At 52.6% G+C, this 17,479-nt stretch overlaps 4 protein-coding genes across 4 annotated transcripts; 2 read left to right on the forward strand and 2 right to left on the reverse strand.

Moving 5' to 3' along the window:
* Window positions 1-2,377: 2,377 nt before the first annotated feature.
* V8C40DRAFT_158789 (uncharacterized protein) lies at window positions 2,378-2,876 on the forward strand. The gene has a single exon (XM_083211418.1). The coding sequence runs from the start codon at window positions 2,429-2,431 to the stop codon at window positions 2,756-2,758; it is 330 nt and encodes a 109-aa protein (XP_083076089.1). The 5' UTR covers window positions 2,378-2,428; the 3' UTR covers window positions 2,759-2,876.
* Window positions 2,671-3,282, reverse strand: V8C40DRAFT_237088 (uncharacterized protein; the record flags this gene model as incomplete). Its single annotated transcript, XM_083214181.1, has 1 exon — window positions 2,671-3,282. A coding segment is annotated over exon 1 (253 nt), but the record flags the coding sequence as incomplete, so codon positions are not given.
* A 3,595-nt stretch (window positions 3,283-6,877) lies between these two features.
* On the reverse strand, window positions 6,878-7,382 carry V8C40DRAFT_158796 (uncharacterized protein). Its single transcript, XM_083211419.1, has one exon. It carries the CDS (start codon window positions 7,335-7,337, stop codon window positions 7,077-7,079), a length of 261 nt encoding a protein of 86 aa, XP_083076091.1. The 5' UTR covers window positions 7,338-7,382; the 3' UTR covers window positions 6,878-7,076.
* A 9,274-nt stretch (window positions 7,383-16,656) lies between these two features.
* On the forward strand, window positions 16,657-17,358 carry V8C40DRAFT_158827 (uncharacterized protein). Its single transcript, XM_083211420.1, has 2 exons — window positions 16,657-16,742; window positions 16,802-17,358. The coding sequence occupies exon 2, from the start codon at window positions 16,887-16,889 to the stop codon at window positions 17,169-17,171; it is 285 nt and encodes a 94-aa protein (XP_083076092.1). The 5' UTR covers window positions 16,657-16,742; window positions 16,802-16,886; the 3' UTR covers window positions 17,172-17,358.
* The last annotated feature ends 121 nt before the right edge of the window (window positions 17,359-17,479 follow it).

Below are 17,479 nucleotides of genomic sequence, written 5' to 3' on the forward strand. Positions count from 1 at the left end.
CGCCTAACAGCACTCATAATTGCACCAAACGTTAGCATCGTCATGCCGGCAGCAGGAACTCGGTGGCTCGCAGGCCGAGCGTCTGTTTGTGTCAAGTTTCCGCGAGCCTTAGCCCGCTATGTACATAGCCTGGGCGCGAAACGTCAAGGGTTGTCAAGGGTTTCTTGTCCCTCTTTACTGTATTTTGTCTTTGGGGGTCAAGCAGCGGCTAGTTGAAGCCCGTTCGATCGTCCCCATGACTCGAGCCATCTCGCATTTCCACTTTTTGCGATGCCTGCATTATCTCGCACTTTTGTTGTTGCTGCCCTGGACCTGGGTTAGACAAGGCAAGACAAGGCAAAGTCAAAGGCAGCCAGGACAAGGCCCGGCAAGACAGAAGCCGTTCGAGACTTGGTGACAAACCTGGACATTCATTGCTCGTCTTCGCAGCACCCCCCCTTCCTCCCTTGCCCTACGAGGCTGTACAGTAGCACCTCGCAGTATACAGCCAAACAGCATCCTCTGGGCGAGACAAAAGACGGGCGTCGCAGCGGGTCGAACTGTAACTGCGCTGCGCTCTGGATCAGCGGCCGAACCCAAAGCACCGACCCTATCGCCGCCTGGCACCGGCCGTTAATTATCTACCGTCCGGCAAGCTTACAAGACAGCAGCAGGTGTGTCCGCGCGGGTAGCTTACCATACTAACTTGTGCGGGAGGGAACCCAGCCCAGCCCGGTCGAAGGGGGCGTGCGAATAGTAAGAAGAAGCAAAGCAGCGTTGATGAGCAGAGCAAAGAAGAGCAGCAGCGCTGTTACTCTGCAGCAGATGGCGAGACAGGGGCCATTCATTGGGCTGAAGGGGCGCCACTCTTATGCATGCGTGCTTGTACAGCCGCTTCTGGGTGTTGGCGGTTTGTTGTTGCTTGTGCTGCTGATTGTGCCTCGTTTGAGAACCTTGGAAGGGAGATGCGACTGCATGTACTGTGCGGTACTGCCACGAGGGGATCGGCAAGGGATACAGTATGAATGCGTAAGGTGGTGGTTGATGGTGATGATGACGATGATGACGGTTGAATGGAGAAGTTCAGTTCGAACTCGTGTTGTACTGGACGGTACATGGACTGAACATTCTGCATGTACACTCGAGCTTACCTAAGGCCAAGTAGCGTCATCAAAAATCCGTGGGAGGTACGGATATACAGCACAAGCACAGCGCCCTACAGCGCCCTACCAAGTACACCAGGCAAGGCCAGGTACCTGGGAGTACCTGCACATGCGCTGTAGCGTAGCGCCATTAGGCACATAGCTAGGCCTACAGTAGCGCTGTGGGAGTGCGCTGCTGGTGCTGCTGCAATGCTGGATGGAGCGCTGCAACTGCACAGTCCGGCTCTACAGTAGCGCCTGTTGTAGCACGTCCCGGTTCCTCCATAGCGGACGGGAAGGTGGCGGCACATGGCGCGCCCTGGCAGTGGGGCGGTGCGGCCTGCCCCGCTTCCTGGGCTCTTTTCTCTTTCAATTTCCTTTTCTCTGGATTTGGTAATTTTTGTTAATAATTTGTTGATAATTTTTATTTTTATTTTAGTTTTGTTGATGACTGTGTACGGACTCAGTACGGAGTTAGGCTACTGCCCACGAATACGGTAATGCGCTTCCTGTATCCTTGTCTACGCTTCACTTCCCATATCCGGAAATCCAATCTTTGTACTCCGTACTCGTGAGTATTTCCCAGAGCAGAAAAGGGGGGCATCAATTATAGCCAAGCCAAGCAGCCAACTGTTGTGTATCAAGTTTCTGTTTGCCCTATCCAACTACTAAGTAATAGTAACACATCCGGTCCATGTGTTATTGCCACGGGCTGTTACTCTAGCCAGGCTGAGGCTGCCCCAGTGACATGCCCAATGACGACAAGGGCATGACACATCCCTCGCAAATTGCTACCCTGTAGGAACACATGCTTTTTGAGTTGCCCTGCCCTGATTTGCTTCGCTTTGCTTCCCAGATTTTCCTTTCAAAGGTTGCTTCGGCTTTGCACCGAAATGCACCGTTAGCTATTTGCTGCCCTGCTTTGTTGGACCCGTTAACTAATATCCACCTAGCCCATATGCGCCTTGCAAAACAAGGCTGTCCAACTGACGTCGGCCTCTACACAGTCCCCGAGAAATGGCAACACACCTCCCCAAACCCGTGCCGGCCTGAGCTACAGTAGCGGCTTGTTGTGGGTGGTCCATCTACATCCATACTTCGTAAAGTTCCCGTCTCTCACACATGCAAAACAGCCCCGGGAGGTGGCAGTGCCCAGAGAAGAGAGATTACTACACACATCAGAACAAGGCTAGTACTCGTACAGACCTGCTCCCAACGGCAAAAGCAGATTGCAGTACAACCACATTGCAAGGATGCCAGGATCAAAAAAAGACAAAAAGGTAAATACAAACACGACCATTTCTCCGATGTGGTCTTATTTCTGGGGAATTTGGATTCCCGTCCTTTCCCACACACACAAGGTCCTTGCATCTCCGTTCCCGTTGATAAGCACATCAGCCCAGCCAAACGGCACATGCTATATTGAGGCAATGCCAAGCAACCGGCCGCCCCCCCAGACACACCCAAGAAAAGCATCGCTCTCCGGCAAAGCTACAGTAGCATTGACCCTTATTTTTTCAAGATACCTGATCCTGTATAGTAATTTTAATATCGAGAAGCTGCTGAGTCGAGATGATGCCGATGACGATGATGATGACGAACCAAGACCGCCCACCTTTTTCTTCAGCCCAACTTAGACTCAAAAGGACAAACATTGGAGAGCGTGTACGCAACACAACAGCCATGCCCTTTTGTTGCCATCATACTTACACTACTCCGTTAACTGATACACTGCATTGCACTACTTCCAAATGTGACGCCTTCTCAACAACATCCCGTAGCACACACCAAATTCCCATCATCGCCAAACGGCAATAAGCAACGTCAATCGCGTGCTCTGCATATGCATTTCGGGTAAGCTCCGACTTTAGCTCAAACCACCCCCAAACTCCGGAATGCCGCGTGTTTTTTGTGAAGCGCGAAAGAGCGAGGCCGCGGGGGATGGGATGGGGGATGTATCGAACTGAGATGATGGATTGGGGAAAGGCGTGAGACAGAAAGACAGACAAAAGAGACAGAGCATGAAAGGGTGTGTAAAAGCAGCAAGCCAAAAAAAGAATAGAGTAAAGGGAAAACGCCAGGCGAACCTGAAATCCCGGAGTCTCTGCGAATCAACTGCTCCCATTCGTAAAACTCACGAATCAGGTGTTGGAGATTCAGCCATCCCGATCTACGATGGCGCTACTCTTACATGGGCTCCATTATTTTTTTTTATTTCCCTCGAGCGGCTTTTCAATTTTTTTTTCTCACGCTCTCTTGCGTCTCTCTGTGTTAAGTTTGCTCTTTTGGCTTCATACTTGCTGAGCTATCGTCATCCGCCCCTTGTCCGCACACACCCCCCTTCAACATCCGCCTTGTCCCCTTTCGCAAACCTTGTCTTGTGAAGAATAGCGCGCCGTCTCTTTTTCTTTCTTTCTTTTCTTGCTTTCCCTTTTTCAAACTTATAAGACGAAATGGAACGGGGAAAAACGACAAATAATAAAATCAAGCGAGCGGCTTTTTAAACCCCGTCCCCAAACGAGGCTTGTCCCCCTCCCACCCCCCAGCCAAGCCTCCCTCATGTTATACAAGAACAATGACAGGCTCCCAAGCCAAGGGGAGGGGGGGCGTCTCGTACGAAAACACGGCGGCACTAAGCAGTTCAATATTTCCTTTTTCTCACCAAAAAGACAAAAAACAAGGCCACGCCCCCCCTCCCATCCCTCTCCCACATCCCACCAAAAACCGACCGTCCGACCATCCGGCCGTGTCCAGTCCTCAGCCGCAGGGCAACATCCATTAGGTATAAGGTTGAAAGAGAGAGAAAAAAAGGGCCTACGCAATGACCCCATGTTGATGATAAGGCTGGCATGGCACCACCAAAGCCTCGTACTATAAGTAATCAGAAGCCAGCAGCCCTACCAACCACAGACCCCCATCTAACTAGCTTACCTTGGCCCTGCCCCCTTCTCCGTACTTTGCCTTGCCCTATCTAGCTTACGTGTACGCTGCACGGATGCGTGATTCGCTTCTTTGCATGCAAGTTGCTTCGTACAAGGCGGAAAGAAACCGGAGCAGTACGTACCCCCTTAGCTCGGGGCACAGCTCCCCCAGCAGCATCATATTAGCACCATTGCTAGTAACTATTCCGAGGAAAGAGCCAAAATCAAATCAAGTAAAAGACAAGGCTCGTTGCCACTCGTAAACTCGTACGGGAAACCGATGTAACGCCCGGCCAAGGATATAGACCCGCGGGGTGTGAGACGAGGCGAAGGCGCCTTCATTTTCCCTCTGGCGTGCAAAACCCAGCATCAAGAGAAAGAAAAATAAACACCCCCGTGGTAGCACCCGTATTTGTCCTTGCTTATACGGAATGTCTTAGTGTCTTTCGTTCTCTCTTATGTTTATTTTAATTCTTGCTTGGCCTTGCAAGTAGTAGTAATATCCGAGCTCCCGTTTTTAGACCAGCTCACCGTAATTAAAGACCCTTGGGGCAGATCTATATGGGGGAGAAGACGTGGGCCAAGGAGAGCGATTACTCGTAATGGGGTGGTCCAAGTCCCTGGATGAGCGAATGCAACCTTGTCTAGGCCATATTCCTCTCGGCCGATCTCATTTATCGCATCGTATTGCTTGGTTATTGCGTGCCACACAACAAAGCGCGAGTCTGTAAGCCAAGCATTATTAGTCAACGGCAAGCCACAGCAAGAGAAACAATGTAAGCCCGGCCCTGTAGCAGCTTCAGCTTTTGGCTGGCATCAGTTCAGCCCCAGACGCCACGAAACAACCAGCAATTTGCCCCCCAAATCCCGGTTTCCTTTTGTAGTATTACTACTGTAGGCAATCGCCGCTCCCGCACCCCGTACACAATCGCTGTTCTTCATCCCGTCCCCCGAGACTCCGGACTCCATAGTATTGGGTTGGCAAATAGGCCCGGCCAAGACACGTGCGGACGACGTGGGCATAAACTCTGTCCCGGTTCCCCCATCATAGTGGACCCGGAAATATAGGTGAGCAAATCGTCGCCACGCCTTATGGATCCCAGTGTATACGATGTAATACGGACCCGGGATGCATCTCGACTCCCATTCCCAAACGGCTGGTAGGCGGTTGAGTCCCCTATCTTGCCTTGGCGTTACCTTATACCGGACACACGTGCGTAGGAGGATCAGATAAGAATTACTTTAATTCCTTTGCCCGATGGCAGATGCGGAATTATAGCAAAGCTCCCTTCCCCAATCCTGCCAAGCCGCATATCGAAATGCAATGAATCCTCATTACACAGGTTTTTGGGCGTGAGGCTTGAATCTCAGCCGACGAAATCATCTCAAACTTGTAAATCCCCTCAAAGAGGGCATTTCGACCCCCATCTCTCGAGCAAGAAAGAGGGCGTGTTGCTTAGGATTATGGAGTTGCAAGAGGGGGCCAAGCAAGTAGTGCAAACTCCAATATCAGTTCAGATTCAAGGCCTTTTGTGGTTTTGCCTGACTTATACCCCTTAGTCATCCCTTGGTCAACGGCGACTATACTATTGCCATGCCGTTTTCTATCGACGATATCTTGGGGTGGGCTTTGTCAAGATGACAAATCGTCGGGCTTTTTTATTTAACCATACCATAGCGCGCGACGGTAGCCTCAGTGATCCTAGCCTCAGTCGAATTGCTCGTATACGAGTACAAACTCCAAGACGAGAAGAGAATACAGAAAGGGGAGTGCAGCGGAAGGATTTTCGCGAAAAGCCTATAGAGGAGCCATACCTTACCCTTCACAGTCTGGCTCTGGTGTTGTTGTCCATGGCGAGTCATTCATCGTCTTACTGGTAATTTTTGCTTCTTTGGGAATATGGTATCATACCATCCGGCTCTCGTACTTTAATGTATCTGCCTGCTTGGTGTTTTCTCGTCTAACAAAGCTGCCGCCGCATGTTCATGCCTCCCGTATTAGGCATTTTTAGTAATAATCCCGCTGTAGGCGCCGCTCGGGCGGTTCTGCTCCGGCAATTTGGGTTGGAGCCATCCCCACTATCTAGGACCCTAACTCAATTGCTTCCCGAGGGCCGCTCGGAGACAAACAAAGCGAAGAAAGGGCGTGAATCATGCGAGACGATGGCATCGTTTTTCTTCGATCTTCGGAGCAGAGGATATCTGCAGCGTGTAATACGGAGTAGGCCGAGCCGGCAGTCCCCCCTTGCCGTGCCGCCGCCTCTTCTTGTCTTGACTCAACGCCGTTCCGTAGCCCCTAGAGCCATGGACTCGTGGTACTAAAGCCATACGGAATGCTATTTGGAAGCATTGCAATTTTGTGCCCAACGTCTCCCCGTAACCGACCTGTTGGTTAATTGCCGCGGCTGGCGGAATGAATGAATCGCGATGCGTGCCAGCCCAAGCCCACCCGCGCACCCGACAGTCCGGGTCAATGTCCCAGACAAATGTGAAGCAATGTCTAGATGCAGTAATAAATCACGGGCAAAAGCGGTAGAGTCATGTATGTCCCATCAGACACGGCAGAGCGGGCGCAGTGCCGACGTTACATCAAGGGCGGCAGACACTCCCGGCCGCGACCAGTCTTGTCTTTCCTCCCCTCTCCCTGGCCGGCTTTCATCTCCTCGACGGAGACTGAGAAACAACACATCCCATGCTCCGTACCGATTATGATCCAGATCCATGTATACCCAATAGACGAGCTGAGGAGCAAGCGGTGACATCTAATGGCGGGGTCGGATGCTTCGAGTCCGGCTGACTGTACTCCCTACCAGAGAGGAATCCTTCCGATTGCGCTTCCATTTCTGTAGTAAGCCAGCAGCGGTATGCTTGCAAGACAAGGCGGTAGGATCAACACAGCTTGACAACCGCATTCCTCCGTTTCCCACGCCGTCTAGCACGTTCCTACTGCATGGCCAACGCAACAGTGAAGAAACTCCACACAAGTAAGCCAAGCCTGGGAACCCAGACAACAGCCCTACATACGGAGCATACGTCAAGGCGCATACCCATACCCAATCCTGCGGTACATTCGCCTACCCTGCATCCTTTGGCGGAATGGGCATGGGCGAACTTTTGCGCGGAGCTCGCATGTACTTGCATGTCCCAGCTGTTGGTCGGTCACTATCCGGTGAGTACTGAATCCTAAGTTGAGGTTTTTTTTCCGATCCCTCGTCGTCTTCCCATGTCCCATATTCGCCTGAATCATGAGCCTTGGTTGGGCCGTAGGGTGTGTGGCCAACATTGAAGTAAGCATTAAGCATACCGCAGAATAGAATCATAAACGACACGCCGCTTACAGTTCTCCCGTGCCCATCACATCGTGATAGTATCTGGACCCAAGGGAAATCGCAAAAATTAACCAGCTTCCAACAATTTGGAATTTCTTGGCCGCCCAGATTTAGGTCTGCCCCTGGGGAAGTATATGCGATAGCCGGAATTGGCATGTTTTGCGGGTTCTCTCATGTCTTGATAGCCTATTCCTCGTTCAACTGACTCGAGTAGCAGCTGCTTATCCGAGGCTTTGAGATGAAGAGATCCACCTCCATATTCTAACCTCAACAACATCTCAACACGTGTTTCACCGCAATCTGTAAATATACTTGCCAGTACTTGTGTTGCCAATTGAGGAACGGATTAGCATCTTGCAGAGACACTATGCCGCCTCACAAGACCAGCTCGGGTATCATATCCACAGGAGCGCATCGTATTTACACGCCGGTGCAAGATGGCTTCCCCCACGTATAACGTAGCTCACCCTCACCCCTCACAACCCAAGGTGAGATATATCAGATAATGGTAGTGTAAGGATTTGTAAGACGAGGGCCCTTGACGCTACGTCTACCACCATTTAGTCGAGCCAAACGCTGCTTGGCCCAGAGTACGAGCATCTCATCGCTCCGAGGCATAGGAGATAAACGGAGCTTCCAACTAACCTTCTAGTGTACCACCTTAAGTATAACACGCAATTCGTTCTGCCGCGGAGAGCCACAGTTGCCGCAGAGTATGCCGCATCCGTACAGTCATAGCCAGATCCTTCCGCTTAGATCTCTCCAAAGGGAGGTGGGTGGACGGAAAGAATTTGGAAAGAGACTCTCAACCATCGGATAGGTGATGCCGAGTGGGAGTGAGAGGTGTTCGGCTTCCGTATCCCCACCTCCAGTTAATTTGTCCTCGTGTCTCTCAAAATCCAGATGCGGCAGCCTGCATGCCCCCTTGCAGCGGGAATAAGACAAGACGAGAGGAAATTGAATCGGTGCTTAATTTCTGATTGGCCTGGGGATAATACCACCAGAAGAATGCCGTTGGACATCCCCCTCCATGGAAAGGGCTGGTATTGGTACTCGCAGTGCAAGCATCAGGTTACCTACGAAGCAATCTCCCCTGAAAGGGTTGTGCATGGGTTGGCTACCAGGTAGGTGGCTGTAATGGACGTGTATCGGCCGAACATTGAGGCATCGCGGCCGCTCCTCGGCCGAGCAGAGACCGCGCCAAAAGGGCGTGTATCGTGACCCATGTTGGAGCAAAGCCGGAGTAGGCAGCAGTTATGCAACAGCGACACAGCACAACCAGGCACAACCCAGCACACTAATCCCATGCCCCTGGCCAGATGTTGGCTTCTGGCTTCGAATAGATCCCAAGTCCGCCGTTAGTTGCCTTCTTGGATTCGAGAGGGCATACTAGTACAAATACTACCCTTCCCCCCCTTGGATCTCACGGCTGTAAGAGACGCCCATCCCCCTACCGCAACGTTGGAGGTCGGCAAGTCAGTCAGAAACAGAAACAGAGACGTTCGGGGCGTATGTAGACAAATCCGGCTGTAAACGGTCAAGTTATTGCGAGTGCTAAGGCGGTCACTCTTCAGCTTCATGCTACAGGACCGCTTTTTCAGCCCTGTGACTGCTGGCCCTACAGACGCACGCCCACATCCCAGGAGCCAGAGGAAGCCGAGACAAAACAGAGACGGAAAAGGACAATTGCTTGGGACCCGGCCGTTTTAGCGCTGGGAATGGACTCCTCTTCCGTGTCACTCTTAGCCAATCACTCGGGCCTGTGATGCTGTCCCCTCACACCCCAAGGTCCACTTGGAGGAAGAAGGAATACCAAGTACTTGCTTGTACCAAGTCGAGTTAGAATGGTGACAGATACTGCCTAGTACAAGGACCAGCCGTACGTTCTCAGAGGGGCATGAGACCCAAAGCCTCCTGCAAAGCCCTACAGCAGGGCTGCTTTAACTCAATTGGGTGAGACGACGGGCTAAACCTCATATCGTATAAACGCAGATGTTGCCCCTCCATCCCACTGGGCTGTGGTTGGAGGGGCTGAGGTTAGGGAGCTGCGGCGAGTGACCTATCAGCAAGCTCCGTCCTCATCTCGGTCCCGAGGCTTTCTCCTTCATCTCTCCTGTCCGACCATTTCGGCTCAGTGCCTCGTGCCTGTGGTGTGATTAGTGCCTAGGCCAGCTGAACTATCGTTTGGGTGGGATCAAACAGGCAAACCAAGGGAGGAGAAAGAGAGAGAGAGAGCGAGGCAGAGACAGACAGACAATCAATCAAATGGGCAGCACAGGCCACCACATGACCAGCATCTCCTGCGCCAGACTCATCCTTCCAAAACGCCCAGCTGAACTCTTGGTCTCTTGTCTCTTCTTGTTTCCCGCCTGTCTTACTCACCCCCTTCTCGCCCACCCCTTTCCATTTGCTGATAGTTTAACGCCGTATACATGTTATTCCGTAGTGCGCGCGCATAGTCGGCCAATATTTTGCGTTAAATCTAAAGATTCAACCATCAACCTCAGCTCGGCTTTTGCTAATCAGCGCGAGGACGGCACCTCTGGGATAGTCCGCCAAGTTATTCCCTTTCTGGAATGCAACTCTTGCTGGTTTTGGCTCAGGTCCCCACACGCCACTCGCTGCCTGCTTATGCAATAGCCCAGGCGTACGTAGGCAAAGTAGGCTATCGGACAGCTGTGTCTCAGTTCTTCGATTGATGCGAGTCAAGCTCCAGGCTTCGTCGTGGCAAATCCGAACCGACATGTCATCATGATACCTCATCCCGCCCAAGCCATGGCACCCATCTCGGGATGATAGTAATTGCTTTGAGACGCCGGGCGGCCACTTCCCTTGAAACCCATTAGTCTGCCACGTAAGAACCAAGCCACGCTTCTGAGCGTGCAGAATCGAATCCCCGCAAAGAAATTTCCCAGAATAGGACAATCTCCCGCGCGGGCACATGGCAATTAGATTTCCTTTAGTAAGCTGGAGATCGACAAAATATTGATGCAGAGTGCGTGTGAAAGCAATCCAGAAAACCTGTTGCAGAGAGCAAACATGGAGCCAAGGCTGCTGCTAGCACTCCGTAGATGCCTATCATTCGTAAGATACATGGCAATCTGACAAGTGACATTTAGCGAAATGGTCATCCCTGCGCCCGCGGCTGAACGCGTTTTCTGCTGGCAAAGGCATATCCTCAATGCGCACTTGTGGTTTACCTAGTGGTACGATCATGGTATGATGGACAGAATGTGCAATCATAGCTGACCTGACTCTCCAAACGCTGTGTTGCGTGCCTCGCTGTGTCTCGACACTTGGCCCGCCCGCAGTAGGACCGACATAGACCAGCCCGTGGCCGACTCACAGGATCTTCAGGGGGGTTCATCTTGCATCGGAAGGGATAGAGCAGGCGATCTAGCGCTAGGATTCCGATTCTCTGCATTGCACACTCCGTACTCCGTATACTCGGACCAAGGTAAAAAGACACAGCCCGGCGTTGCATCTCGCCTAGGTGATTTGCGCCAACGTCCGCGCCTAGGCCGTGGTATAATCCGCATATATCTCTAACCAACCCAATATTAAGCGATCGGAGAAGAGGCACGCTTGAAGATGCACTCTCCGTCCCACCCCGCTTATCCCGGACCGCTTCAACCAAAAGGCATCCCCTTGCCCTCCCCTTCAGACACCCACCTGAAGCCCTAGTGACGGGACCAAGAAGAACATTGACCCCTTCTCCTTTGGGCAGCATTTTCGCGGCGCGAGCGATTTGTGGGGAACCCCGACTTCATATCGGCATTGTTACCCTCTTTTCATCCATGTTTTCATGGACTAGAGCCGGTTGCGGTGCAGCGCATGATTCTCCCAGGCTACCCGTAGTGGTCTAGTTCTTAGGCGAATCGTCAGACCGCCGTCTAGAATGCTTCTAGCGTTCTCTGCTAGACCAGATGCCGCCTAGACCATCTATCGAAATTTGCAAGATAACCGGGCCATGTTGTCATCTTCTTCCACTGTCGTTGTTTTCCGTCATGTCCTTCCTAACCTGGGCGTGCGTTTGGTTATCGTTTCCACTTGAAACGCGGGTCCCATCCGTAGATCTTTCGTGCCGTGTATGTCGTGTATAATTAGCAGCTTGGTATTACTCGTAGATACCACCTCGCCCGCTTGAAAGGAGGAAGAGCGCTCCCAGGTGCCATTCTTAAACCCGAGGACGGTGGTGATGCGGCTGTGAAGAGGTTTTCCTGCTGACCTCATCACTAACACCGCCATCGGCTGCTCGCTCTCAACGGGAGAGGAGCCTTGTGTGCGGTTCATAGCGCGTGGCATATCTGCAAGCCCCGAGGCAAATGCAGACCTATGTAACATGTATGCACTCCGCAGCTGCTGGCAACAATCTGCACCTTCAACCGCCATCTTGGTTCTTGGTACCAAATCCCAGGTGTTTCCGGATGAAAAAAGGGCTGGCGGCGCCGGCAGTTGACACGGCGTGCATCCGTGGCGACGGCTTGCAAATCGGTCGTCGGAGCTCGGGACCCTCTTTTACCAAGTTCGGTCCGTACATGCATACGAGCGTGCGAATAAGAAGCAGCCGTTGACATATAAACTGGAGCTCTGCGTCAAGCTGCCCCGGTTTTCCCCCTTCGGCTCCGTTTGGAGAGTAATTTGGTTCCTGAGTCTTGTGGACCTGGGCTACGGGGACCTCGAAGACATCCTGGTCGGCGACCTCTCAAACCCTCATGAGATTTCTCTTGAATACGTCGTTGCGCTCACATCTTCGGCTTCCTTGTGTAAGACACGCCGTGCCTCTCAAAAGCCCTTAGCCCGCCATCATGATTATCTTGCGGGCGTTGCTGGACCCCATCAGCAAGGCACTGACCAGGCGTGAATGCAAGAGGAGGCGTTTTGTCACATTCGTAGGCGCATACAGCAATGGCATTAGCCAACACCGACTCATTGTTGCTGATCCTTATTTTTAATTTTCTTTTTAACCACCATTGTGACGATAACACGTGCCACGCCCCTTGGCAGACTTACAGCCCTACGAACAAAGCTGTGACACAGGAGGCGCATGTACGTTTCTCATAGTGGAGAAGCGCAGATGATAGTTCGCGCCACATTCTGAGGGAGGCTCCAAGGGTTGTAAGAGAACCTAGCCGCTCCCTTGGGGCATCGTCGTTCCTTAATGACGGTATGCTGCATAATCGCCCGATGCTCCGGTTCGTCCGGACGTTTGGCCAGTTGAATGAGATTTTGCTGTCGAGTCCACCCTTCCAGGCCGCCCTCGCAAATAATATGATGCATCGCCTTTGCTCGACGAGTCCTGACTCAAACCCTCTCCACCTGCTTCCACTGCAAGGAAAATCTCCCGTCTCCCTTCGTCCGAAGACGTAAAATGTTGGGAGATGGGCGGTAAATCGCTGCGATGGGCATTGTAATTGGCGCCAGGCCACCTGGTTCTCTTGCGAATCTTTGCTAATTGGAGTTTATGCTTCAGCCTTGCGGACCACCCCCTCTATTGGTGCCGGCTAGCCTTGTGACATCCACGCTAATCGTTCAATCTCCGCCAAGGTCCAACTGGACTGCAGGCTTCTGGAAGATCCGGCTAGAATCACAGTAAAGAGGGTCTCGTTTCCGCTCGTGTTTTATAAGCGCTTGTGTTGAGTAAACTCATTTGTGCTCGGAGACTTTCTAGATAGATTGATGATATGAGCTAGAGTAGGGCACTAGCCGGAAACCTCGGTCGACCAACTTGTATAACACGCCGCTTTGGAAAAGTGTTTCCACAGCGTGTTATACAGAGTAGAGCATGGACCATTTCACATCCGCACAGGGCCTCCAGTATGTCGTAACAATAGGTGGGGGATTGGCACGACTGTAAGATGTGCTCCGTACTGTAATATCGATCCCGAGCCGTTTGCTTGACTGTGTGCTTGGTGGCGGCAGAGATAGTCCCCAGATGCCGAGGCTCATTCAATGCTTTGGACTGGTTGTGGGCATCCTTGGGATTTGCCCCTTGGTTTTTGGCTTTAGCTGCAGCGACTCTTTCATCAAAAATGCCCGTAAATGTGATATCGGACGGACGTAAACCCAGAGCAAAACCGGATCTGACGACAATAAGGTGATGCAGCTCGCAATGCGCACAGGATAACCGGTAGATGCGCCTCTTGAGGCTTAGCTGCCGTATCGGCACCGCACCATTTTCTGTCCAACCACAGGGTGCAAACTGGTGTGGCTAGCCTGGGATGCCAGGGTGTGCGTTGCGATTGAATCCGCCTCTCGAAGCTTCATACCATTCACAAGGCGCAGCTGAGTGGGCCGCGGCCGCGGTAGAGAAGCCAAGCTGCGTGGTGTTGTGCACTTACGAGTACAAGAAACGGAACAATCCGTTTCCCCCTTTTTCCTTTTTTTTTTCTCAACGTTGCTGCCCCGACTCATGCGCAACGATGGAGCGATGCGCCGGCCGATAATTCAGGCCGCTAGGCTGATCTTGCTAGCGGCGAGGGATGGTAGCTGGAGAAAAGAAATAGATGCAGGGCGTAGCTTGTGTTTTGATGACTCCAGAGACGGGCTTCAACAGGTTACGTTCTGACACACCCCTCCTCTTCCCTCTTCTTTCATGCCGGCCGAGAGAGTCATGGACGGTGACTTCATTTCGCTTTCAGGAGCCACGACACCTGGCTTGGATGCCAAATGTAGAAAATACACCCGCTGCTTGTCAAGCCTTCTTTTGGCGGGGAAGCGGCGTGCTTGACCAAGCTCGGCCCACCTTTTACCCTTTTGTTGACGAATATGGCGATTAAAAGCGATGGTGGTTAAACGCGGAATTGGGAGCATAGCCCTGCTCGTTCTCCATAAGGCTGAGAGCCGAATAGCCTACCATTTGTGTCGTGTCGTAAGGCAATGTTATGCTAATAAACCCAGGATGCCCGGAAATCACCAGCATCAGCTAACTATGTACTAGTATTGGTACATCGATAGGTCGAGGGGCGACCCAAAGCGCATGCGCGTTGGCGACCCATCCCATCCATGGCGTAAGACGTATGAATAGCCGTATTTGCTGTTTGTCTGTTCGCCTCGCGCAGATCTTGTAGCCTTGCTGTGGACGATTGGCTGTGGGAGTCAGTTGCCCTTTGCTCTATTCCGCCCTGCGGCGCCCTTTCGTCAAGATACAGTGCCGCCTTGCGGAAGGCCTGCGGAATGGCATCAATTGCCGACATCATGTACCGCAAAAGCTGAAAGGGTTAGTGCCTCTTGTGAGTGCTCAAACTTCCCGGTCAGCATCTTGAATTACCCTTGCTGGGACAATCGTGGTTGTCGACTTGGTGCGGTCCATACAGTACTGACACGGAAATGTGGTCGGCTCCGAAAAACGCCCTGTTACGAAAGACCGACACACCTTACCTGAAGAGGCCATCATTTACCGGTAGAAAGGGGATTGCACAAGCGTTCGTTTAGAACCTTGAGCCTTGAGGCCTGTATGGCTCAACCCAGGAGAGCAGAATTGATGAGACTCTGCAGGGCTTTGCCGAAATCTGTCTCATGAAATGTCCAGAAAAGGCAATTTCGCCATCGTCATCACGTGACAAAACTTGTCACTCCTGTACCGGCACGATGCCAAGAGCACATCTCCGCTGACACATGCTAGTCAGGCCTCGCGTTAATTACCCGTTTCACGGCGAGGACAGTCGAAGCCGAACCAGCGTAGGGAGTTGATTGTGGTTTGCAGCCTCAACAGTTCCCGTCTCATGGCTTGGGGCTGAGAAAGGCGCTGACGACACGGGTTTACAGGTGGCACTGATGCCCACATCCAGATCTCTTTGCACCAGTGACGGCTTGCCTCGCAATACATATTACTCGGATTGCGGGGCAGTATCCATAGCTAGTTGCATATCAAATCTCATCTTGAGCAAACTCCAAGTCCATGTAGTCCGCGCAGCTGGGTCCTTGCAAAAGAGGGGGGCGTACGGGGGGTTTAGGCGGTGTCATTGCTCAAGACACCTCGAGTTGGGCGATGTCAAGGCGCTGATCGAGCTAAGCAAGGAGTCTCCCGTCGTCGTCTTTCGCAGCAAAACTTGCTGTTCGTGGGTCGGCTCCGGCGACGTGAAAGGGCGGCAGAAATCCACAAGCTGATCAGCCAAATGTCCTTGGACGGGCTTAGTGGCTTGCTGGGGCACGTACCGGAGCACAAGAGCTAAAAATTTCTCCAGGGAACTGCTGGCCTCTGTGCGGAAGCACGGAGCGCCGCTTGTGACTCGTTGCATGGGAACAGCATACTATGCTAAGTCAGCACGGCGAGCTGAGCTCTGAGCTAGTCTTAGGGCGATTCAGCCCTCCCAGGAGCAGAAGCTCGTGCGTGGGCGGACCGGTAGGGCGCAGAGTCCATGGAGGACGCGGAATTATTGCGTGAATCCTGTTGCAGGCACGATTAGTTAGGCCTCATGGCTCCGCCCAGCTGAAGTCAAGCGGCGTTGACAGGTTGAAACCCCATGCTGCGAGGCAGTATTAGGTGACATACCGCGGAATCTTGACACGTCTTGCAAGCCACAATCCAAGAACCTTGGTCATCTGTCCACGGAGATTGCAGTCGGGTCTGAGAGGCTGAAGCGACTTGTTGGTGATGCAAAGGCGAAGTTGGGGGTTAGCAGCGATTCTGACGCAGCAGCACACACTAGCCCAGAGCCGACATGCCGGAGACGCTGCGTGTGAGTATGAGCTACCCGAGACCTGATTCAACCCAAGGCATTTTTGGGTTGGGCAGGATTGTGATGGAAGACGAAGAAATGCTGGTGACGTTTACTGGACGTTGGTGAGGCTGGGCTGATTGACTGGTTGGTGGTACTTTTGAATAAAAGGCGGTGTTGAGCGGTATTATTTGGCTGTGGCCGCTCTTTCCCACCCAACTTACCGGAGTTGTGGTACCATGTTGTCGTTGGTACCGACAGTAGGATTTGGCCAACCTAGGTAGCTGGTACTTGGACTTGGCAAAGATTGCCTGAGACAACTGCACTAGACCGCCCGCTAGCCCGCCGTACCCAGTACCGGGGCCGCAATCTAGGAGCTGGTGACTAGTAACGAGCATCTCGTACCAACAGATATCCGTACAGTAAACCGCTGTCATGCGGCGTCTCCCCGACTTGGGGAGCATTTGATCTCGTCTTCAACAAGCCGAACCCTGTCTTCCCTGCGCTCCAACGGCGATTCCAAATCTCCAGCCTTCAGGATGAGCTGAGCTGAGCCTCGAGCACAGCGAACCATCTTCCGCAAATCAGCAGACTGCCTGGTTCGCCGAGACCATCCCATCGCTAACGTAAGAGCTGGCCACGATGCTGGCCTGGTCAGGACGACTAATTACGAATGCTTCTCCAAGGACACGCCTGAAACATCATCCGCTGGTATATCTCATCAGACCGTTGTCTTGGCAGTCCGTCCAGTGCTAAGGCGCCAAACTTAGGTCAATGTTATGACTGCGAAACTTGATCTCACGGCCTTGACTAGAGGCATGGACATTATACAACAAGGAAGTGCGAGGCATCCGCATGGCGCCGTTGCCACCACCTGAGCGCAGGGCTGCCATAGCAGAGCCCTACACCCCTCCCCTCTCCTTGGATGGAGCTGGCTACTTCTCTCTTGTCCTGCTAGTCGGAGGAATATGGTCTCCTGCGGCTCGGCTTTGGAAGTGCTGCCATACAATACGGAAACATAGCTACGACGTGCTGGAACAGACTTCGTATACCGCAGGTCGAACGACCCCGGTCTTGTTGCTTTCCCTTTTTTGCCGTTTCCATCGCCAGGGCCCGGATTCTGCATTCATGGAGCAGTAGTGGCAGCCATTACTGAAAGGGATAGGAGAGACTGGGGAGAGTGAATGCAAGTACGAGCATAATACAGTAAGGATGGAAGACGAGTGGAGCGCCAGAGGGACAAGATGGAGATGGAGCAGGCCGCCATGTCCAGCGTCCGGCATCATCAGTCAGTTCTCCAAGCAGCACTCATTCCCAGCAATAGGACCGCGCTGCTCACACCTGAGATGGATGTTGCCTGGCTACCTTAATTGCTTAGCGCCGACTTGGACTGGACAGCAGCCACGCCTCGCCGAAGCCAGACGCCCCCTCATCCCCTTGTCCCTCGT

This window comes from Trichoderma camerunense, assembly GCF_050948025.1.
Source record: "Trichoderma camerunense strain CBS 138272 chromosome Unknown V8C40scaffold_4, whole genome shotgun sequence".
Classification (NCBI taxonomy): Eukaryota; Fungi; Ascomycota; class Sordariomycetes; order Hypocreales; family Hypocreaceae; genus Trichoderma; species Trichoderma camerunense.

Excerpts from the sequence above, each read along its gene's own strand:
- V8C40DRAFT_158789 (XM_083211418.1), top strand. The coding sequence starts at position 2,429 with ATGTGGTCTTATTTCTGGGGAATTTGGATTCCCGTCCTTTCCCACACA.
- V8C40DRAFT_158796 (XM_083211419.1), bottom strand. The coding sequence starts at position 7,337 with ATGCTTACTTCAATGTTGGCCACACACCCTACGGCCCAACCAAGGCTC.
- V8C40DRAFT_158827 (XM_083211420.1), top strand. The coding sequence starts at position 16,887 with ATGGCGCCGTTGCCACCACCTGAGCGCAGGGCTGCCATAGCAGAGCCC.